The following is a 25,218-nucleotide window of genomic DNA, read 5'->3' on the forward strand; positions in this document are numbered from 1 at the left end:
AGAGAATGTGAATTTCAAATTCTCTATTCAAGGGTATGTAAACTGCTTTAGCAAATTGTGATAATTCAGAATGTTTTTAATTTCTTTATATTTATTATTAATTTTTGAGGAATATCAAAAAAGTACTAGTAATCTGATGGAATTTTAGGATTTTTTGCTGCACCCCAGTTGTATTTTGGTAAGTCACATACTTTGTAAACAAAATAAGTAATAGTGTTGGAGCACATGTTCTGTTGGACTGTAGGTGCTGCAGCACAGAAACTCAGCTTAATACATGTTAAATCAATCAAAACGTAGACTTTTTATCACGACAATCTGAAACGACGTTATCACTGTTGCAACAGAAAAGTTTTACATTTACTGATGATGTAATAGGTTACACTTATATACCAGTAGTGTGTTTTACTCACCAATCTGTTCGAAGTGACCATCACTTGAAGCAATTACTAATGGACCGCCACTGTCACCCTGTAATGATAGAAGATCTTCATGTAAAGACTTCATGTTCACAGTGTAATTAAAAGTGGCGATGCCCACTTCATGGGAGATCAGACAGCTTATGCATCAGTATATTAGAGTACAATGGACAAAATATCTTTTAAGTCTTTCAGAATAACAGCTCCGGCCAGTATAAAATCATCGTAGCATTGTAGTAGCATGCTGTATTTTGTAATTGGTAGAGGAGATTTTGGTCAGTATTTTCTTCCATTGTCTTGTTTCGTTATCTTGTTTGCAACCACAAGAGCTGTGGGGTTTTCTTGTTGTTCTTGTGTTTAAAACTTAGTGTGTGCCAAGAAGGCATTTTTCTTTAATAATATAGTAAAGTGTGTTCAAATTGACTGTTGGCTCTTTCCTGCTGACTGCAGGACACTACAGTTGTTGGTGATGAGGATAAAACTTTCATTTTCGAATGAAATGGCCTCCTCCAAGGAAATTCTTCAGTCCTTGGTGGAAAATGTACAGCAGGTTCAGGCAGCACTCATACACGTCACCTCCGCCCATCAGGCTACCTTTTCTTGTCGAAAGTCACTGGGTCAGACTTATCGGGAATGGATTACGACACTTCTGGGTCTCTCCCATGATTGTAAATTGTGGTGCTCCAACGTTGCCTGCAAGCAGCCTTATACCTCTTCATTGATTCGCAATATGGTGGTGTTTCATGCACCAGACGACGGTCTTCAGGCTGATATTTTGAAGTTACAGGACCCATCCCTCGACACCTGTCTGCTGATCGTTTGTGCGTTTGAACAGTCTCACCCGCTATAACCGCCGCGTCTTGATCCGACTGTTTTCGTGGCTCGCCAGTTGCCTAGCACCGAGCGAAAGTCTTGTTGATTCATTGGTCCATCCCACTACAGGAAGTCTCTCACCCAGCTTTCATCCTGTGTGGACTGTTTCCAGACTCACCAATGGTCGGAATGCCCCCATCGGTGAGCAAGATGCACAGCTTGCAGCCAAGTGGGCCGTATCGCTGTGGTGTGTCAGGCTTCGCAGAAACATTTTATAGATGCCACACTTCCTGGGGATGCACAGGCTCGTCATGAACTGTCACCTCAGGACCTGGAAGCTTCGCATTCCATTGATGGCCAAGTACTCTCCATCATTACCCAGACAGGTGCCTGTTTTCTCCTTACCTTAGAGGTCACACATATTCCGGTGGTCTTCCAAATTGACATGGCATCATCCGTTTCCATTGTGGATGGTGACACGTACCAACATTTGGGCTCGCTGACTTTATCCTTGTACACTTCTTCTTGCGCAGTTTCAGTAATCGCCCTATATCAGTCGTTGGCGTTTTTTCCACACAAATCCCTTACAGTGGTCATTCCTTCAACACTCAGGTTTTGGTGGTTGGATGCCCCGGCACTACTAACCCTCTGAGTGTGGACATTTTTGGTCGTCTGGGTTCATCAGTGCAGAACACAGTAAAGGCAGTGTTCGATTCCCTCATGGGATGCCCTCCTCGCTCTGTTGCTCAGCAAATACAAAACGTTGTTCTCATCCTCCACACCAGAAGTGAAGGGTTTCACATGTTCAGCTTCTTCCTTCTGCTGTTCTTCGGTTTTTTTTTTTTTTTTTTAAAAAAAAAAGGCTTGACCAGTCCCCTTTGCTCTCCAAGACATGCTTCAGGTGGAGCTTCGCCGCATAGAATATGAAGGCATCCTTTCTCCCATCGCATACAGTCGCTGGTCGACGCCTATCGTGATAGTCGAGAAGCCAAATGGTGCTTTATGCATCTGTGGCGATTTTAAGGTCACGGTCAGTTATCAGTCCGTCATCAATGCATATCCTGTCCCATCGGTGGATGACATATTCACGCCTCTTGCAGGCTCGACTGTTTTCGCCAAAACTGATTTGCACGATGCTTATTTGCAGTTGCTCTTTGTAGGACGAGGAACCGCAGCAGATCCTAGTCATCAATACCCTGTATGGATTTTTTTGAGTGCAACCGCTTCCTGTTTGGCATTGCCAGTGCCCCCACCATTTTCCAATGTTATTTGAAACGCCTCACAAGCCAGATGCCTGGTGAGGCCAATTATCTGGACCATCTCATCATCGGTGCCTCGTCCACAGTGGACCTTGCAGACAAGCTGGATTGGCTGTTTCAGGTTTTTTTCCGAGGCTAGCCTGCATTTCCAGAAGGAAAAGTGTGACATTTTTGCGCGAGAGGTCAGTTATCTCTGGTTCACAATTGATGCCCGTGGCCTACATGCCTTTAAGGCGTATGTTGAGGTGATTTAAAACCTGCCGCCTCCCACTAACATAAAGTAACTGCAATCTGCCATCCGTCAAATCAACTATTATCGCCGTTTTATACCCCATGCCGCCGAGATTTCGGCGCTCGTGGCCGGGTTATTGCATAGGGGTGCCCGTTGGATTTGGGACACAGCATGTGAGCAGGCTTTTAAATGTCTCAAGTCAGCTCTCTCCCACCCTCCCACCCCACCTTGGCCACTTACGATCCTTCCCTGCCCCTCATCGTCGCCACCGATGGATCTGACTATGGCGTGGATGCTGCCCTCTCGCAAGTGGTCGACGGCATTAAGAGGCTGGTGGATTTTGCATTCAAAAAATTGACCGATGCTCAAACCACATACAGTCAAATTGAAAAGGAAGCTTTGGCTCTGGTTTTCGCCCTGACGAAATTTTACTGTTTCGTGTATGGTCGTCACTTCACTCTGCAGACCGACCACAAACCTTTGATTTCTTTGTTTCACCTGGGTATTGCAGTGCTGACATAACAGCGCGCCACCTCCAGCATTGGGCGCTCTTCCTGGCGACATTTAACTTTGATATTGTCTGTCGCATTTCTGAACAGCAGGGCTGACCGTGAGTTTAACTCCTCCCCCCTTGGTTTGTTTCCATGTGGAACTGGACGTGGACATAGCTCAGGATGCGCTTGTGTTGGATGCCAATGCGGTCTGGCGGGGCACTGCTCATAATCAGACAGTGCAAGCAGTCTACCGTGAAATCGCTGCGGCTTGGCTGACCAGCCTTTGTAGCATCTGCGATGCACAGGTCCAGCATTATTGGAATAATCGGCACAGTCTCTTTTTCCGCAGTGGCGTCGTCCTTTTGCATAGTGATTCCGACATTCCCCAGGTGGTCATACCACATGAGTTACGCAGCCTTGTCTTCGACCTCTTCCACGCTGGCCATTGGGGCATCGTCCTCACCAAACAGCTGGCCCACTGGCACCTTTATTGGCGCAGTTTGGATAAAGACATTACCTCCCTCATGTCAGCCTGGACCACTTGCCAGTCACATCGGCCAGCACCCCCGAACCAGTATTTTTCATGGCTGGATGCAGCTGCTCCATGGGAATGTCTCCATTTGGATTTTGCAGGGCCGTTTCATGGTTCCCAGTGCCTCGTATTGATTGACTATGGGTCGGGATACCCTTATGTCTCCCGCATGACGAACACCATTTCTGCTGAGGGTATCAAAATTCTCTGGCGCCTCTTTGCTGTCGAGGGTCTCCCCAAAAAAATTTTTACGGATTATGGTCCACAGTTCACTTTGACCGAGTTTAAGCAATTCTGTTCTGCCAATGGAATTTCCCTCCTTGAGACTGCCCCTTTTCACCCTGCATCAAATGGCTGGGCAGAACGTTTTATGTGGACTTTCCAGACACAGCTCGATAAGATGCTGAGCTATCTCTCATTGGAGGAGGTTGTGCTTCTGTTTTTGGCTTTCCGTTCTCCCTTATCTGTTCTGGTTTTCGAGGCTTCTCATCCTCCCACCCCCACCCCGTCGCACTCCTTTCGAGTTGGGCAGGAGGTCTGGGCAAAGATCTTCTCTCATCCTGGGCGCACTGGGCACCTGCAGTCATCACCAAGCTCTGTGGCCTGGCGATGGCGACTCTCCGATGGGCTGACGGTCCCGCTACCCGCTGGCACCTCAATCAGCTCCAACCCCGTCTGGTGGATCACGACACGGCGGGGCAGCTGCCAGTGCCTATCGCTGGACGCTCTGGTGTGGAACCTTTGCTTCTGCTTCCGTCTCCACCTCAATCACTGTATCCGCCGCCAGCTGCCCGTGCTATGTCGCTGCCTCCCACCCCTGCCGGCCACGAACCCGTGGACGTCGACAACGACGCCCCTACTCCAAAAGATGTGCATTTTGCTTCCAAAGGGGGAGAAATGTCATAGCAGCCCGTTATTTATTAGTTAGACGGCCTGCACAATCGACACGCAAGATGAGCTGACGACCTCCTTGTAGGAGCACGGAGAGAAACTTTCGCTAGTGGATATGGACAATAACAGACTTTCCAAATAAACACGGAACTACTTCGTCAAACAAGACGTGACAGTGTTCCACTGATCGGATCTCATATGACTCACGTAGTATTCTGCCGACCCGGCTTCATAAGTACGCCTGGACAGTCAGACCGGTAGTGTTTACCTACCGCTAGAAACAGCTCCGGCCACTGCTCACGCCAGCCCTAGCGTTGTATACACTCGCCGTAGCATTGTAGTAGCACGTTGTATTTTATAATTAGTAGAATAGATTTTAGTCAGTATTTTCTTCCATTGTCTTGTTTCCTTATCAGGTTTGCCACCGTTAGAATTGTGGGGTTTTCTTATTGTTCTTGCATTTTAAACTTACGGTATACAAAGAAGGCGTTTTTCTTTAATTATAATAAAGTGTGTTCAAACTGACTGTTAGTTCTTTCCTGCCGACTGCAGGACACTACAGAACATCCAGTTTCTTGTAGCCCTATTACACGACTTTCGTTCAAACTCAGTGAGGTATTGATAGTGGCGTCATTGTCACTGTAAACGCCTTATTGACCAGCATCAACTCACCACGTCCAGCCTGAAAGGCAAGTAACGTTCACGACCGTTTCAGCGTGTACTGAAAGCAAACCTGATTCGCATCCTCATAGTGGCGTTACTAGCGGCACTCTTATGCGACACTCACAAAAATCTGAATAGACAGCATCTTTCAGATGTAAAAACACGCCTACCAACTTTCGTTTATGTCACACATCTCCTTCTTGGTACTGCTATTGCTCTTCCGTTAGTGTAGTTGAGTAAGTTTGTTAGTAAATCCAAGATGTTTTTCGTTTATGTTCGTGAAAGGAACGGGAGTCGTCCCAAACTATTTATTGCACCTCAGTTGCAAGTTCAGATATACTGATGAGTTTAATATCTGTATGTAGTCAGCTGGTAATTCGGGGACTTTCCTCAGATGTAAAAAGCACATAGAGAAGACTCAGTAGCAGTCCAGTCCAGACCCACAACAAAGGAAGACATCTGAATTAAGATAAAATGACACTTCCAATTACGGATTCATATTGCGTAGGTAATCATGTATTCACTTATAGTAGTTGCGTGTCTATAAATCGATAAATTAAAAAGCCGATGAAATTAATCAGTTACTTTATGTATTAAAATCAATTTCCCTCCCCCCCCCCCCCCCCCCCCCCTCCCCTCAATTGGGACTAATGATGGCTTGCCTGAGTACAGCACCAGAAAATGGTAGGGGTGCTGTAATTTTCGTGTTCACCAATCAGTTAATTCAGAAAATTCACAAGATGGTGAAAATCTGTAGAAGTTTGGAGTCGTTACTTTCAAATCCCAGCTACAGCCAGAAACTAATTCTTCCCTCATTCGAGGAACTGACGGCACAGCAGGGTCACCAATACGAACTCCAAGTTGCGGAGCTATCCTTTCGCCCGATAGCACCAGGAGCGATTTGCAATGCCACCCCAGCCAAGTTGGCTGTAGAGATCTTTCTCTATCGGCGGGGGCACACTGCTCAGCTGCACCCGAGGTTACAAAACTTTGCAGAGAGGCTGCCCTTGTCCCATGCCGTTGCAGTTCTTGGTCAGCTTCACTTCGTTATTAGTAGGTAGTGCGGGAGTTGCCGCCATTTTATTGTACGTGCGTTGGCTTTACTTTGGAGCAACCACGTGAAGATGTTTTGCGGTACAAAGTACAAAGAAACTTCGGCTCTGATTAAGACGCAAATACGCTGCAGCCACGATTCCATCAATGCTAACACGGTAAGCTTTGTCGCATTGCTCTTGGCTATGAGTTCGTATTACTGGACTCCTCATGGCTAACTACTTTCTTTAGAGATTCGGTTCCCAAAATTCATCTATTTTTTCCGATTATCACTCGCTCTAGGGGACTGTATGATAAGTCGTTGTTCCACGTTTAATTTTTTTTTTTTTTTTTTACGTATCTATTTGTCTTGTCTTACAGAAAGTCGGCAGCTCGGCATATATCTCAGAATTGTGGTTGGAAAATTGTATTCTTAGGAACAAGACTACCCCGCAGTTATGTGTTTTCATTGATTTAATTTTAACTCACTGTCTGTTCTTGGTCTGTAGTTTATCCCCCAGTCGCCTTCATTAATCAAGGCAATTGAATACCCCGTTGTAGGTCCAGGGAACCAAAAATTAGCAGCTGAGACTGTTTTCCTCTACTGATAGGGGAACAGACAGAGGCAGTGCATCTTATTTGATTCGGTAAACTCAAAGGCCCAGCCAAACAAACATCAGTATTTACAACTTGTGGTTTCTTTCTTGGACAGTCTAGTGAGCACGTCACGAAGATAACGCAGCGAGCAGAGGTGCGTTTATGCCATATCTTCGTATGAGCTACTCCCTGCTGATTTGGAACGCGTCTCTGAGCTTATTCTAACGGCTGTTGTTATACCTACTTGAAATGCAGGAGCAGTGTTCTAGACTTAGTCGCTTTAGCGTCTTGCTTGAAGTTTGCTTTACAAATGCAATGAATTTCCCCAGAACCCTTACACGTAGTCTGAGCGTTCCATTCGCCCCTTCTGTTGCATACGACTTCGAACAGAATGGTAAGAAGAGTTGGGATACAGACCGATGCAGCGACCTTCGTCTAGAGGAAACGTGGGCAGGAACAGAAACGAAATCATTTATATGCATTGTGAACACTACTTGTCCAATTCCGCTTAATGGGGCACAAACAACGTTACTTTCATTTTTGTAGAATATCAGTCGTCCATTTCGCCGTTCGTTTCGTGAAAATTTCTTCAAAGATGATGATGTTTGGTTCGTGGGACGCTCAACTGCGCTGTCATCAGCACCCGTACTAAGTCTCAATCTTTCCACGGTCCAGTCTAGCCACTGTCACGAATGAAACGATGGCGACAACACAAACACCCAGTTCCGGGCAGAAAAAATCCCCAACGCGGCAGGGAATCATGATCCAGAGGCAGCGACGCTCGCCACTAGACCACGACCTGCGGAATAACTTTCGCAAGCCTACCGTACATCGTAGACGAAATTTAGGTTGATTTTTGTTATTAAGATTGTTAGTCAATAAGAACCTGCAATCAATTTTTATAATTTAGTGCAACGGGAGTATACAATTTGTATCGATATCAATTTTCGGTACGTTCATCCTGCTTTTCAATGCACTTAGTCCACCGCTGAACAAGCTTTCCGCTACCGTCTGTAAAAAGGTTTGTAGTTGCGAAGCCAGCCACATACGCACTGCTTCCTTCGCCTGTTGATCGAAGCTGCTCTCTGGTTCGAGGTGATGAATCCAAGTTTCCTCTTCAACGACGACTCATTGCAGAAATGCTTCACCTTCGTTAGCATTACGGTTCAGTAGGTACTGAAGAACATTCACAGGGTTATGCTCGTGTTCTTCATCCAGTTGCTTTGGAATCTATCTCGCACAGACTGATATGGATGAGTTCATATTCAGTGCCATAACTAACCTGCATATGGTTCGCCAGATCATCAATAGTCACTCGTATGTTATCTAGAATCAAGGCACAGACTTGTTCAACACTGACATCAGTTGCGGCTGTAGTTAGACGCTCCGCTCTTTCCTCATGTTTCATGGTCGTTCGACTTTAGACCTCTTCGCTATGACAAAACATTGTCACCCTGCTCTGCTGAAAGTCTTCTATGAACTGCCGCTCCTGGTACGCCCTGGCACATTTTCAGACCACACACAAAAAAAAAAAAAGATTACGGAAGGCTTTTGTTCTATGGGGCTAACACTGAGAGGCGTGGCCACCTTTACATCGCAACAAAACAAAGCAGACTGGTGTGATAACATGAGATGTATTCGCAAATAGTGAATACAGCCATACATCGGCTGTACCATTTACTAGAAATACAAGAAAAATTCTGCCGAACTGGAATTGTACCCATGTTTCCCGCTTATCGCAAGCAGTCGCCTTAACAACTATGGGTCCCTGGGCACGCCTAGATGACCGACCCAACGTCCCTGTGTCCCTAATTGTCCACTTCCTGCACTCGCACAGTTGCTGTAAATACCAGTATGTAGGTTTGAATCGATTCTCGAGACCTGCTGGGCTAGCTGAAGTAGTTAAAGCCGCCGGCAAACGGGAAGAGTTAGCTAACGTTGACCTGACGCTCTTCGAGTTTTGTGACGCCACTTTCTTCTACTTCAAGTTGAGGAGCCATTTCGTCACGTGAAACAGAAAGAAGTTCTGCGATATTTGGGCGAAGTGTCACGTATGGCAGAGCCAGTAGAAAGGAAGACCGTTCGTTACGTCACAAGCAGAAAGCTTAACGTCCTCAGAAAGCAAGACACCATGTTGCACTTGTATTCTGTAGAAGCCCGTATTCGGTGAGTTTTTTGTTATACCTTACACCCCATGAATATATACTGTTCTTAAGCACCAGCATATTGAAAGTCTTGAGAAAAAAATCATTGCTGGTACGATTTGTTGTAATAAAACGATGGGAACGTCATATTGGTGGTTAAAGAATTTTCGTATTTAGTTATTATCGCTTTATAGCTAGTGTGTTTTCAGAGTATTCCGCTTTAACGCAACGGCACATTGAAGATTGATGAAAAATGTGCAGTTTTTGCTTGCTAGGAGTTGTTTTAAGTAAATGTAAATTAACACATTTCGCATATTAAAGCCCATAGAAGAGTACCAGATAAAATACAAAGTTGCTCATAACAAAGCTACAATCTAGCGTAGTGGGTGCAGGTATGATGTTTTGGAACAGAAGTTTGTTTGGTATAAGGCTCGAGTCCTGTTACATCAAATTTTTTTCTACCTTCGCGTTTTCGCAAAGACTGTAGGACTTTTTCGCGAAAGTTATAGAAATAATATCTGTAATACTTGATTTTATGTAAATATAAGTGTGTTCACTGTAAGAAGTGAATCTGCTCGATTTGATGAAGTTTAATAAGCTGTTATCCTTATTGATTGGACTACTAGCTATCCTTTTTGTCATCATAACTAGCATATGGCCAATAGGGGGGGGGGGGGGGGGGAGGGAGTGTGTGTTTTAATACAGCCAATGGAATTTCACACGCATCCATTTTCGTGAACAAACTGCACTGTTTGCGAGCAAAATAAAGCTGACAACTGCCACTGGAGATCGCTGAGAGCGCAAAATTACGTTAACCAGATCGTCCTGTGTGCCGACAGCGCAGTGATTGTGACATTGTACACTCCTGGAAATTGAAATAAGAATACCGTGAATTCATTCTCCCAGGAAGGGGAAACTTTATTGACACATTCCTGGGGTCAGATACATCACATGATCACACTGACAGAACCACAGGCACATAGACACAGGCAAAAGAGCATGCACAATGTCGGCACTAGTACAGTGTATATCCACCTTTCGCAGCAATGCAGGCTGCTATTCTCCCATGGAGACGATCGTAGAGATGCTGGATGTAGTCCTGTGGAACGGCTTGCCATGCCATTTCCACCTGGCGCCTCAGTTGGACCAGCGTTCGTGCTGGACGTGCAGACCGCGTGAGACGACGCTTCATCCAGTCCCAAACATGCTCAATGGGGGACAGATCCGGAGATCTTGCTGGCCAGGGTAGTTGACTTACACCTTCTAGAGCACGTTGGGTGGCACGGGATACATGCGGACGTGCATTGTCCTGTTGGAACAGCAAGTTCCCTTGCCGGTCTAGGAATGGTAGAATGATGGGTTCGATGACGGTTTGGATGTAACGTGCACTATTCAGTGTCCCCTCGACGATCACCAGAGGTGTACGGCCAGAGTAGGAGATCGCTCCCCACACCATGATGCCGGGTGTTGACCCTGTGTGCCTCGGTCGTATGCAGTCCTGATTGTGGCGCTCACCTGCACGGCGCCAAACACGCATACGACCATCATTGGCACCAAGGCAGAAGTGACTCTCATGGCTGAAGACGACACGTCTCCATTCGTCCCTCCATTCACACCTGTCGCGACACCACTGGAGGCGGGCTGCACAATGTTGGGGCGTGAGCGGAAGACGGCCTAACGGTGTGTGGGACCGTAGCCCAGCTTCATGGAGACGGTTGCGAATGGTCCTCGCCGATACCCCAGGAGCAACAGTGTCCTTAATTTGCTGGGAAGTGGCGGTGCGGTCCCCTACGGCACTGCGTAGGATCCTACGGTCTTGGCGTGCATCCGTGCGTCGCTGCGGTCCATCTGCATGCATGACAACGTTACTGCCTTGTCCTGTGTGTTGATGGCTTAAAGCAACCACTCATGATAAGTTGGAGATCTGGCTTTGAGCCTTGGATTTGCACAAATTTTCATGTGATTCTAGTAAAAGGTACCAGCTGATGTATAAATGTATACATTTCATGTACACTCCTGGAAATGGAAAAAAAGAACACATTGACACCGGTGTGTCAGACCCACCATACTTGCTCCGGACACTGCGAGAGGGCTGTACAAGCAATGATCACACGCACGGCACAGCGGACACACCAGGAACCGCGGTGTTGGCCGTCGAATGGCGCTAGCTGCGCAGCATTTGTGCACCGCCGCCGTCAGTGTCAGCCAGTTTGCCGTGGCTTAAGGAGCTCCATCGTAGTCTTTAACACTGGTAGCATGCCGCGACAGCGTGGACGTGAACCGTATGTGCAGTTGACGGACTTTGAGCGAGGGCGTATAGTTGGCATGCGGGAGGCCGGGTGGACGTACCTCCGAATTGCCCAACACGTGGGGCGTGAGGTCTCCACAGTACATCGATGTTGTCGCCAGTGGTCGGCGGAAGGTGCACGTGCCCGTCGACCTGGGACCGGACCGCAGCGACGCACGAATGCACGCCAAGACCCTAGGATCATACGCAGTGCCGTAGGGGACCGCACCGCCACTTCCCAGCAAATTAGGGACACTGTTGCTCCTGGGGTATCTGAGAGAACCATTCGCAACATTCCCCATGAAGCTGGGCTACGGTCCCGCAACCTGTTAGGCCGTCTTCCGCTCACGCCCCGACATCGTGCAGCCCGCCTCCAATGGTGTCGCTACAGGCGTGAATTCAGGGATGAGTGGAGACGTGTCGTCTTCAGCGATGAGAGTCGCTTCTGCCTTGGTGCCAATGACGGTCGTATGCGTGTTTGGCGCCGTGCAGGTGAGCGTCACAATCAGGACTGCATACGACCGAGGCACACAGGGCCAACACCCGGCATCATGGTGTGGAGAGCGATCTCCTACACTGGCCGCACACCTCTGGTGATCGTCGAGGAGACACTGAATAGTGCACGGTACATCCAAACCGTCATCGAACCCATCGTTCTACCATTCCTAGACCGGCAAGGGAAATTGCTGTTCCAACAGGACAATGCACGTCCGCATGTATCCCGTGCTACCCAACGTGCTCTAGAAGGTGTAAGTCAACTACCGTGGCCAGCAAGATCTCCGGATCTGTCCCCCATTGAGCATGTTTGGGACTGGATGAAGCGTCGTCTCACGCGGTCTGCACGTCCAGCACGAACGCTGGTCCAACTGAGGCGCCAGGTGGAAATGGCGGCAAGCCGTTCCACAGGACTACATCCAGCATCTCTACGATCGTCTCCATGGGAGAATAGCAGCCTGCATTGCTGCAAAGGATGGATATACACTGTACTAGTGCCGACATTGTGCAAGCTGTGTTGCCTGTGTCTATGTGCCTTTGGTTCTGTCAGTGTGATCATGTGATGTATCTGACCCCAGGAATGTGTCATTTAAGTTTCCCCTTCCTGGGACAATGAATTCACGGTGTTCTTATTTCAATTTCCAGGAGTGTATTTAATACAACTGTAGATCGTCAGTAGTCAGTAGTGTATGTTCCCTCAGAACTGCATGGATGTCTGAAGGACATTTGCACAAACTACAAAGACACTATAGAATAGAGATAATCAGTAATTGTGATGTGATAGTGCCGTGGCCTACCACAGGGGAAGATCTTGCAGATGGCATCACACAAAGCTTAGAGCCAACTTAAAGACAATTAGAGCAAAATTGCAGATACTTTTAGACTTTCCGTAGTGGTTGAGAATGAAATATGATGCTGAAGGGTCTTGTGATGTCTAGGAAGACAAAATGTTCACCTCCGTCTACTGTCGCAAAACTGTGTGTGTGTGTGTTTCAGCTGAGTTGTTTTTGCTGAATTCATGACCTATACCAATGCGATCAGTTACTTTGGAGACTTTTGTAACACGGAGCAGCCGTTTTTAACAGTACCTAATGACATGAAGTTTGTCTATCGCTGTATCAATAGCACTAACCTACATATTTTCGCATGATAACACAGTACAGTCTTATAATCTGATAACTGCAGTAGTTTTTTCCAGGAAAGAATTGCATTGCAAAGTGGAGAATTTTCTTGAAGGACCTACGCACTATTAAATAGAAGGTGCTAAACTGTAGTAGGCTGCATGTTAATGTGACGGTGACAGTACCTGGCAAGCGTCCTTCTTCTCGTAGTAGGTGCACAACATGTTATCCTTGATGTGATCGCCGATGGACGACTTGCGGCAGAAGTCGTTGGAGATGACGCGGACCTCGGCTGCGAGGAGGAAGCGCGATAGTGGCTTGTCTTGCCCGACACGGCCCCAGCCTGCCACGATCGCGAGCTGGTCTGCGTAGTCCATCTCCACTGTGGGCACAGATGGCATCGAAGTGTCAGAGGAATTTGGCGGCGTCTGCTTGGACATGCTCTGCCACTGTGGACGACCAGGTGTGCGGTCAGAACTCCAAAGTCTTTCAGTATCCCTACACTGAATGTGCCTGGGGAGCAGTGACAAAAGGAATTCCACAGCGTTCAATTTTGGGTCAACTCCTATTGCTCATATGGGGTGTCGTACATAAAACTGGTATGCCTCACACCAGAGTTTCAACTCACCGTGAACTAACTAAAAAAAGAATAGATAATTGTAACGTTGAGAAACTTTTAGTTACCAGTTTATAATAGATACTGTAAATAGTGGCCATGGGCATCCAGGCATCGCTGATTTCGCTTGATGACGTTACCAGCAACACGCTGTAATTCTGCAAGTGTGATTTCTCTACTAACATTCTGTCTAAGATCGTCTATTGTGCAAAGATTGTCAGCATATACTTTGCTTTTTATTGTGCCCCATAAACAAAAATCACACAAAGTTACACTGCTGGCCATTAAAATTGCTACACCACGAATATGACGTGCTACAGACGCGAAATTTAACCGACAGCAAGAAGATGCTGTGATATGCAAATGATTAGCTTTTCAGAGCATTCACACAAGGCTGGCGCTGGTGGCGACACCTACAACGTGCTGACATGAGGAAAGTTTCCAACCGATTTCTCATACACAAAGAGCTGGTAACCGGCGTTGCCTGGTGAAACATTGTTGTGATGCCTCGTCGAAGAAGGAGAAATGCGTCCCATCAGGTTCCCGACTTTGACTGTAGCCTATCGCGATTGCGGTTTATCGTATCGCGACATTGCTGCTCGCGTTGGTCGAGATCGAACGACTGTTAGCAGAATATGGAACCGGTGGGTTCAAGAGGGTACTACGGAACGCCTTGCTGGATCCCAACGGCCTCGTATCACTAGCAGTCGAGATGACAGGTATCTTATCCGCATGGCTGTAACCGATCGTGCAGCCACGTCTCGATCCCTGAGTCGACAGATGGGGACGTTTGCAAGACAACAACCATCTGCACGAACAGTTCGACGACGTTTGCAGCACTATGAACTATCAGCTCGGAGACCATGGCTGTGGTTACCCTTGACCTTGCATCACAGACAGGAGCGCCTGCGCTGGTGTACTCAACGACGAACTTGGGTGCACGAATGGCAAAACGTCATTTTTTCGGATGAATCCAGGTTCTGTTTACAGCATCATGATGGTCACATCCGTGTTTGGCGACATCGCTGTAAATCCACATTGGAAGCGTGTATTCATCGTCGCCATAATGGCGTATCACCCAGCGTGATGGTACGGGGTGCCATTGGTTACACATCTCAGTCACCTCTTGTTCGCATTGACGGCACTTTGAACAGTGGACGTTACATTTCAGATTTGTTACTACCCGTGGCTCTACTCTTCATTCGATCCCTGCGAAACACAACATTTCAGCAGGATAATGCACGACCGCATGTTTTAGGTCCTGTACGGGCCTTTCTGGATACAGAAAATGTTCGACTGCTCCCTGGCCAGCACATTCTCCAGATCTCTCACCAACCTAAAACGTCTGGTCAATGGTGGCCGAGCAACCGGCTCGTCACAATACGCCAGTCACTACTCTTGATGAACTGTGGTATCGTGTTGAAGCTGCATGGGGAGCTGTACTTGCACACGCCATCCAAGCTCTGTTTGACTCAATGCCCAGTCGTATCACGGCCGTTATTACGGCCAGAGGTGTTGGTTCTGGGTACTGATTTCTGAGGATCTATGCACCCCAACTGCAGGAAAATGAAATCACATGTCAGTTCTAGTATAATATATTTGTCCAATGAATAGCCGTTTATCATCTGCATTTTTTCTTGGTGTAGCAGTTTATATGGCCAGTAGTGGAAGTCCAGCTACGTTGGGGACCAAGCCGTCTACTGGCAAGTCTGTCTTCAGGGAACATGTTCGTGATGTTTGGTTGGAATATCATTGCTCCATCTTGCTGGAATAGTAAATACAGCTTCTTTGCATCTATTAATTATGGAGAGAAAGAGCCTAAGATATTTAGATATGTGGCGCTCTTTAAAGTGTACCTGAAAAATATGGAACCAATAATTTCATGGAGGACAACGCACACCAAACACCTATCTTCTCTGAGCGAAGAGGCTCTTGATGCAGAATATGTGGGCGGTTCTGCGACCAGTATCTCAATTCTGAAAATTCACATAACCTGACAGATGAAACCAAGCCTCATCTGACATGAAGTAAAGCGAGGAATCTATGTAACCACTGGCAACTGACGTTTACTACCAGTTACAATAATGAATTCTTTTTGTGAACCTCACATTTCAACTCTTGCACTACACTCACACAATAAGCTTTCAATTTCGTATCTCTTAGTACACGATGTACAGGATACATCAACATGCAGCAGTAAACTGCTTACCGACTTGCGAGGACTTCTCGTAATGTCGATGAGAATTCTGTCTGTAGTTTCAGGGGTCCTCACTGTTGGTCACCTATTCCTCTGCACATACTGAACGGATCCTATAGACCTTGTACAGGTCTTGAATAGTGCTGGTCGTGGGGAGTTTCTACCAGTACACTTTGCTTGAAACATTTCTTTACATTCCTTGATGGAGCCTACCTTTCATGAAACATTAAATTCGCTGTTCTAAGGCAAACTAGCCAGTTACTGTAACAAATCAACAATATGAGCTTCTCACAGCGACTGATGCACGAACGCACAGCTGTACTCTACTTACCGACGAAATACAGTTTAGCTTAGAGACAGTGTTTTCACTTCACAAGAAATTTGACTAGAGATGATTAACTAGTCTGAGGTGTGTTGCATTTGTGTGGAACACCTTGTATTTGTGAATGATATTCCACTTCACTTTCGTCAAGCAAATTGATACTTTTGCAGTAAATGCTACTGTTGTAATAAAATCCTTTAGAGAAAACGCTACAAAAGAAATTGTTGATGAGAATTTTCAAAAAATGATAACGTGATTTTCTGAAGATGGGCTCTCCCTACATATTGAGAAAGCACGCTACATTCAGTTCTGTACAACAAATAGAGTCATACCAGCACGTGATGTGGTACATAGACAGGTCTTAGTCTAACTGAGAATCTTAGATACAAACAAATCAACCTTGTAACATATTTTGCAATATTTCTACTCAATAACGTCTTATGGATTAATTTTCTGAGGTGACTCATCACTTAGAAAGAAAGTATTGATTGAAGAAAAGCAAACAGTAAGGATAATACATGATATCATTGGAAATCATCTCGCAGAGACCTCTACTTCTAGGTAGGTATTTTAAGCGTATCCTCACAATGTAACTATTCACTAATCAAGTTCGAAAAAAATCTGTCTTAATTTGAAAACAATAATGATGTCAATATCTACAAGAAGAAGAAAAAATGTTCATTAGTCTATCATGTAAAAATTGTAAGTAAATCGTTCAACTTCATCTGTACGAAAATCTGAAGAACATTTTGAGATATTTGTTAACAACGTTTCCCCTTTATATATTACATACAAATTAATATATTAAAAATTGATAGTCTCTGTCAGTCTGAATGTTCATTAGATTATTGTGTAAGAATTTGAAATGGATCAGTCAAGAACTTTTCATGATTTGTGGTAACAAAGTTTCCCTTTTATGTATAACACACACACACAAAGATGAAGAAAATACATGCTTAGTTTACAAGTACATGAATCAATTCTTAAGTACTCTTGACTTATAAATGCGGACAATGTAGTTAACATGGCGTTTAGCTATCTCAGTTTGTTGGTGAGTCATCAAGGCCATTATATATATACTACAACAAAGTTAAATGTAAAATGGAATGAAAAGAACATCAAAAACTTGTTTGACGTACCTTCATGAAAAACTTGCACTGTGGAGTGAAAGGTACAATGGCTAAGCAGCAAGATGAAGCCGCCTTATTAACGAGGAGCCGTTGACATTAAGCAGAACTCTGCATGAATGTAGTTTCTTGCCAGTTTGAACATATTTTATGGGTGGTACTAGATATACTGTATGTAGACTCGACAGTGAAGTGCGTATGTGAAGCAAAGCTGACAAAGAATTTTAATTTTGTAAACTATAACACACCAATAGAGAAGGCTGGTTTTATACCAGGAACGAGCTGCTGTGATCAGATCTCTTATTTACAACCTACATGGAGAGAGGATTCCAGGAACAACTCGAAGCATCCGCAGAATGGAAGGAATGACCAATATTCAAAGCATATCAGCTTATTCCTTCCATCTACACAACGAGGTGTTCAGCAACAGATTTTTCCAAGTAACCTCAATGGAACATCAAGTATCTTCCATAGCCTACAAAATGAGCTACCACAGGGATCTGTACTAGCTCCTCGACTAGCTCCTGCACCACCGTATAAAGACAAGCCACTGTTTCAAGTTGTTTCCAAAAATCTCGACAAGTACTTAACCAATGCACTTCACATTTTTACGCGATATTCTAATAAACATTCGGGCAACACTGCCTACGGTTTTATTAATATATGTGGCACACAAATATCTATTTAAAATCTATAATATTATACAGACAAGCTGATATTTAATATTGTTACCAAAAATCTCTAGAAGTTCTTGACCAATTTATTTGAGATCTTTATATGATATTCTAAAAAACATTTGGACAGACATAGGTTACATATTTTATAATATACATGGTATGTAAATATATGTATAGTAATACACACAGAGCAAATGTTGATAACAAAAATCTCAAAAAGTTCTTTACCGATTCACCTCAAATGTTTACATGATTAACAAATCTTTGGGCAGGATAGACATAGATTACATATGTGTATATATGTATAGAGGATGATTATAATTAAACTTTCAAAATGCTGTAGAGATAACACCGCTGGTCAGAATGATGTCAAATTGCAACGGAATATTATCGGAGAATGGGGAAAACGTAAGGCAGAAGGAGAAAAATAATGCGAAAATTGATCAACAGATGGCGCTGAATGTGTCAGAATACGTAAATGAAAATACCTGTCATGCGCACGACCCACTGAAGTTGGTATAAACGCGCCGGGTACACTGCTTTTCCTCCTTTCGCGTCTGCGACGTTCGCCATGACTGTCTCAATGCAGGATTGCGCTCTGCCTGTAAGGCTGCGTTACAAGAATGATGACTGTGCACACTTCGCTCTGCGAAAGTTCCGGCCACTGAAACGTTTGGAACAAGGCATTTATCCGATGACTGCCATGGGTATGGAGAAAATGATTCGGAAATTCGAAAAGACATGTTCTTTTACTGTGCAACCTGATAGAGGGAGGAAACGAACTGATTCGACCAGAATGAGATTTTCACTCTGCAGCGGAGTGTGCGCTGGTATGAAACTTTCTGGCAGATTAAAACTTTGTACCGGACCGAGACACGAACTCGGGACCTTTGCCTTTTGCGTGCAAGTGCTCCACCACTTGAGCTACCCAAGCACAATTCACAGCTTCAACTCACTTTAATTGCGTTGAAAAATCAGTGTTCTTCTAAGTTAAGTGATAGACTATTCATAGAAAAATAATCAATAACTTGTCTGAATATTTAATATATCTCTCTTTAACGATGCTCTTCTAGTGGCATCGATTATAGTGCACACATCATTTTGTCTTGTCAGTATAAGATGAGAAATCTGTTTCACATAGCAAGCACAGAAGCAGACTCAATACAGCAATGAACCCCATGGCTCACTAGTAGTCAGAAGAAATGCGAAGGTGAAGAACCGTGGATGGCTATGGGGAAGATAGGTGCACTAAGTGAAGGAAACCTACCGAGAAAAAAAAAGTGTATGAAAATCAAGGGCTTAGACGGCAAGCCAGAAATAAACAAGGAAGGGCAGGTTGATGGGTGGAAGGAATTTACAGGAGGGCCGTATAAAAGACGTAAACTTGAAGACAACATTCCAGAGAGGCAAGAGGATAAGACGAAGTAGATGAACACGACATGGGAGATACGACACTGAGAGAAGCACTTGAGAGAACGCTGAGGGATCGTAGACGAAACAAAGCGACTGGAGTAGATATCCCCTCAAATTCTTAAGATCCATGACAAAACTGTACATGAGAAAAGTGTAATATCGCCAGACGCCAAGAAGAACGTAATAACCCCAATACCAAGAAGTCATATGCTGAAAGTTGCGAGTGTTACTGGACTGTAACGGTCTTAAGTGTTAGTTTCCTTTCAGATTCGACGTGATGAGCTGACGTTAGTCAAGAATGCCATGAAGCCGACAAAGGCCCCGTTATCAACACCTGACAGAGTGAACGAGATCGTGTAACAGGGCTACGAGAAGCTGCATGTTCCTTCTGCGATATTGCAGAACGATTGGCAGGGATGTAGGCACTGTACATGTTTGCTGGCAGCGCTGGTCACGAGAATGTACAGCTGAAAGAAGACCGGGCTCCAGAGTGAAGACCATCGTGTTCGGGGTATGGCTGTGGCGCACTATACTGCATCTTCAACAGAAATTTGAGGATCAGTTGGCACCACAGTGGCATAAAACTGTTACAAATCGGTTACTTCGAGGACAGCTCCGAGCTAGATGCCCTGTAGCGTGGATTCCACTGACCACAAACCACCGCCATTTGCGACTTCAGTGGTGACAAGCGAGATCTCATTGGAGGGAAGAGTGGCGGTCTGTTGTGTTTTATGATGCAAGCTGCTTCTGCCCAGGTGCCAGTGACAGCAGCGTGTTAGTTAGAAGAGGACCAGTTGAGGGCCTGCAACCAATCTCTCTGCGTGACAGACATGGGAACTACACCGGGAGTTATGGTCTGGTGTGCAATTTCGTATTACAGGAGCACTCTCTTAATTATTCCACGCACCCTGATTGCAAAATTGCACGTCAATCTGGTGATTCGACCTGTTGTCATTGATGAACAGCATTCTAGGGGATGTTTTCCAGCAGGATAACGCTCGCCCGCATGCCGCTGCTAAACGAACATACTCTACAGAGTGTCGACATGTTGCCTTGGATCGCTTGATAATCCGATCCGTCCCCAACCGAACACATTCGCGACATCATCGGCCGACAACCCCAATGTCTTCTCTAATTAGCATTAACTGTCCTTGTATTGACAGACCGTGTGCAACAGGCACGGAACTCCATCAAACAAACTGACATGCAGCACCTGTACAGCCCAACACATACACGTTCGCATGCTTGCACTCAATATTCTGGCGGTTTCGCCGGTTATTAATGAACCAGCATTTCACATACCATTAACCTGTCCTCTTGCACCATTAATCATAAAATATGTTACTCAGACAAGTGTAATCCTGAAATGTCATTACTCTACATTAATTACTTCTGAGTGTTGGATTTTTTCTGTCACTGTATACAGTTCCGCGCTCAGGGAATGCGAGTTAGGGGAGGAGATATAGAATTCTGCTGTGCCGCTCATGGCAATGTACTAGTGGAGAGGTGGTCTGCCGTTGCCTTCCCCTGACCTATTATGAAATTTTATTAGAGTATCTGTACGGTGTGGGTGACAGTGAAGAGTGCTCGTGCAGTGTAGAGTTGGGTGTGAATTTGTCTAGTGTTACTATTTTCCAGCTTATTTACAACTAACATGCGCACAAGCTTACACGTACCGTGCTGTTTATTTACAAGTGCATTCTATATTTCCTGCAAGGAAACGAAGAGAACGAGCCTGATTAGTAGAAAGCAATTCCTGGTCACTGGATTGGAAGGCGATATCCTATTCCATGGCCTGCGAGGTCACCTGACCTGAATCCCCTTGACTATTTCCTATGGGGATATCTAAAGTCACTTGTGTATGAGACCCCATTGGACGGAGATGGAATTAGTTGCTATAATTGTTCGTGCCTGTGATTTGATTCGAAACACACCGAGGATATTTGTCAGGATGCGTCAGAATCTTGTTCACCGATGTCAAGCTTGCATTAAAATTCATTGCTGTCAGTTTCAACACATTTTGTAAGATATAATGCAAATGGTACGTCCACAGTGGCAATGATGTTATTGCAGTTAACTGTAAATAATGTAAATAAAAAAGTATACATCACATTTCATTCCTATTGTCTCCTTAAGCTGGCTTCTCTGACCCCAGATTCCCTGTCTCAAATTGTTCAGTCGTATATATATATGGTGTTACAAAAAGGTACAGCCACACTTTCAGGAAACATTCCTCACACACAAAGAAATAAAATATGTTATGTGGACATGTGTCCGGAAACGCTTACTTTCCATGTTAGAGCTCATTTTATTACTTCTCTTCAAATCACATTAATCATGGAATGGAAACACACAGCAACAGAACGTACCAGCGTGACTTAAAACACTTTGTTACAGGAAATGTACAAAATGTCCTCCGTTAGCGAGGATACATGCATCCACCCTCCATCGCATGGAATTCCTGATGCGCTGGTGCAGCCCTGGACAATGGCGTATTGTATCACAGCCGTCCACAATACGAGCACGAAGAGTCTCTACATTTGGTACCGGGGTTGCGTAGACAAGAGCTTTCAAATGCCCCCATAAATGAAAGTCAAGAGGTTTGAGGTCAGGAGAGCATGGAGGCCATGGAATTGGTCCGCCTCTACCAATCCATCGGTCACCGAATCTGTTGTCGAGAAGTGTACGAACACTTCGACTGAAATGTGCAGGAGCTCCATCGTGCATGAACCACATGTTGTGTCGTACTTGTAAAGGCACATGTTCTAGCAGCACAGGTAGAGTATCCCGTATGAAATCATGATAACGTGCTCCATTGAGCGTAGGTGGAAGAACATGGGGCCCAATCGAGACATAACCAACAGTGCCTGCCCAAACGTTCACAGAAAATCTGTGTTGATGACGTGATTGCACAATTGCGTGCGGATTCTCGTCAGCCCACACATGTTGATTGTGAAAATTTGCAATTTGATCACGTTGGTATGAAGCCTCATCCGTAAAGAGAATATTTGCACTGAAACGAGGATTGACACACTGTTGGATGAACCATTCGCAGAAGTGTACCCGTGGAGGCCAATGAGCTGCTGATAATGCCTGCACACGCAATACATGGCACGGAAACAACTGGTACTCCAGTAGCACTCTCCATACAGTGACGTGGTCAACGTTAGCTTGTACAGCAGCAACTTCTCTGACGCTGACATTAGGGTTATCGTCAACTGCGCGAAGATTTGCCTCGTCCATTGCAGGTGTCCTCGTCGTTCTAGGTCTTTCCCAGTCGCGAGTCATAGGCTGGAATGTTCCGTGCTCCCCGATCAATTGCTTCGAACATCTTCCTGTCGGGACACCTTCGTTCTGGAAATCTGTCTCTATACAAACGTACCGCGCCACGGCTATTGCCCCTTGCTAATCCATACATCAAATGGGCATCTGCCAACTCCGCATTTGTAAACATTGCACTGATTGCAAAACCACGTTCGTAATGACACTAACCTGTTGATGCTACGTACTGATGTGCTTGATGATAGTACTGTAGAACAATGAGTCGCATGTCAGCGCAAGCACCGAAGTCAACATTACCTTCCTTCAATTGGGCCAACTGGCGGTGAATCGGAGAAGTACAGTTCATACTGACGAAACTAAAATGAGCTCTAACATGGAAATTAAGCGTTTCCGAACACATGTCCACATAATATCTTTGCTTGATTTGTGTGTGTGGAACGTTTCCTGAAAGTTTGGCCGTACCTTTTTGTAATACCATATATTGTGTATTAAAAAGTATATAGCCTATGTCTGCCCAAATGTTCCTTAGGAAATCGTGTAGAAATCTGAAGTAAATCAGCGCATTACAAACAAACAAACAAACGGATAGTCTTCTTTATATATAGAAGTCATAATTATATATAGAGGCATCAAGAAATAGTTAGTGTGGTATTGGCGTTTAAGAACTGTAGAGGGAGACCTAGGCGATACTTCAATAAGCTGGTTCAAGGTTCTGTAGGTTTCTAACTCATTCAAAGGAAAAGATTCGTGCATACAAACATACTAGCGTTGAAAGCCACAAGAGGCCAGTTTTCGGTATAAAGGACCACAACTTCCAGTGCAGGTTATAGCAGGTGTGTTATTTCAGCTTTGTGTTAAGGTGAATAAAATATAAAAGGGCTTTTTGTTTCTGAGCATCGAATTGTTCGAATGGCTCTGAGCACTATGGAACCGCGCGACTGCTGCATTCGAAGGTTCGAATCCTGCCTGGGGCATGGATGTATGTGGTGTCCTTAGGTTAGTTAGGTTTAAGTAGTTCTAAGTTCTAGGGGACTGATGACCACACCTGCGACAAAACGTGGCTGCACCACTACACTCCTGAATCCAAACTAGCCAGCAAGGAGTGGTGGAGGAAAGGGGAGGGAGCCCCAGTGAAAGCCAAGACTCGAATGTCAGCTGGAAAGGCTCTTTCAGTCATTTTCTCAGATCAGTGAGGCATTTCGCTCATTGATTTTTTTGCATGAGGAACGCACAGTCGATGCTGTGTACTACTGCGAGGTGTTGAAGAATGCGAGGGATGCGTATAGCAACGAAAGACGAGACCAACCGACTTGACAGGTCATCCTCCTCTATGACAATGCCAGGCTCCGTACAGTCTCCAAACGACAGGAACTTGATGATCCTCCTTACAGCCAGGGCCTGTCACCCTGTGATTTCCATTTGCGTATACCGCTTAAAGAAGATCTGAAAGGGCACGGATTTGAAGATGACGAGGGCGTGGAGGAATTCGTATGCCGTCGACTCCTGACGCAACCAGCTTTATTCCACAGTGCTGTAATAAGAAATTATCCTTATCGTCGGAAAAAAGGAATTCCTATATCGGGAATCTATGTGAAAAAATATATCGTAACAACCTTTTGCTTTTCAATAAATTAATTTAAAACAAAATAAAATCCTGTTTATATTTGATTCAGTGTCGGAGAAGAGACAGCAATCACAGAAGAGGCGTGTAGCCTTACCGTTTTGCGGCAGACAGATGGGGGCCACCTGGTCGTTGAAGGGGACGGACTGCGCCAGCCTGATGAGGGCCACATCGTTGATGTCGTGCAGGAAGTCTCGGTCGAAGTCCTCATGCACGATGATCCGGTCGACGCGTGGCAGTACTCGTTGAAGGGACAGCAAGTCGTTGATACCCAACATCACCGAGATGTTCTTCGGACTGACCCTGCATGAGCACACATTTTTGTCAGTCTGTGGTTGTAATCCGATATTTAATGCTATCAAACTTGCAAACACTGTATTAGACGTGCACAGACCCTCACTCGGGTCTCACTGCCCCGTCTCTTCTCTTTGCCCAAAGCACCAAATTGTGATGGTGAAAAGTTACACCTTCACTCATTGTCTACTTCGCAGTTCAGAGCCAAACATTAATACTCATTTTAATCCGTGTTAATTGGATATACTGAAGCAACAAAGGATGCCTATCGACACGAAAAAAAAAAGCGCAGCTCATTCCCGTTTTCAAGAAGGGCCGTATGACTGACGTACGTAATTATAGGTCAATGTTGCTGACGTCACTTTATTGTATTAGGCTGGAGCATAAGTTCGCAGTGTTTTTCCATACGGTTACCAAACAAAACCTTCACTATTTACAACAGTCTGCCAACGCTGGAGTAACTTTTCAATTCCGCGACTGTACAAATCAAGTGGTTTTCAAGCGAAGAACTCGTCGTGCCATGTTCGGATCGCATTTTCATATGGAAGGGGAGTTCCTTGAAAGTTGTTTGATAGAAAGCGGAAGAGGTGAAAATCTGAGGAAGCAAGCGCAGGTGAATGTGGTGGGTTCAGAATAACTTCCCTACCAAAAGCCCCCACAATCTTTTTTGTCAGTCTAGCTGAATGCGGGCAG

General features: G+C 45.2%; 1 protein-coding gene across 1 annotated transcript in view; it reads right to left on the reverse strand.

The window, feature by feature from the left end:
- LOC126267523 (trypsin-7-like) overlaps window positions 1-25,218 on the reverse strand; it is a 265,359-nt gene that overhangs the window by 96,224 nt on the left and 143,917 nt on the right. The window contains exons 4-6 of the mRNA XM_049972826.1: window positions 24,329-24,534; window positions 13,162-13,358; window positions 411-468 (exon numbers count right to left, since the gene is read on the reverse strand). Of these exons, the coding sequence (XP_049828783.1) occupies window positions 411-468; window positions 13,162-13,358; window positions 24,329-24,534 (461 nt within the window). The remainder of the gene's footprint in view (window positions 1-410; window positions 469-13,161; window positions 13,359-24,328; window positions 24,535-25,218) is intronic.

The sequence above is a fragment of the Schistocerca gregaria genome, chromosome 4 (assembly GCF_023897955.1).
Source record: "Schistocerca gregaria isolate iqSchGreg1 chromosome 4, iqSchGreg1.2, whole genome shotgun sequence".
Taxonomy (NCBI): domain Eukaryota; kingdom Metazoa; phylum Arthropoda; class Insecta; order Orthoptera; family Acrididae; genus Schistocerca; species Schistocerca gregaria.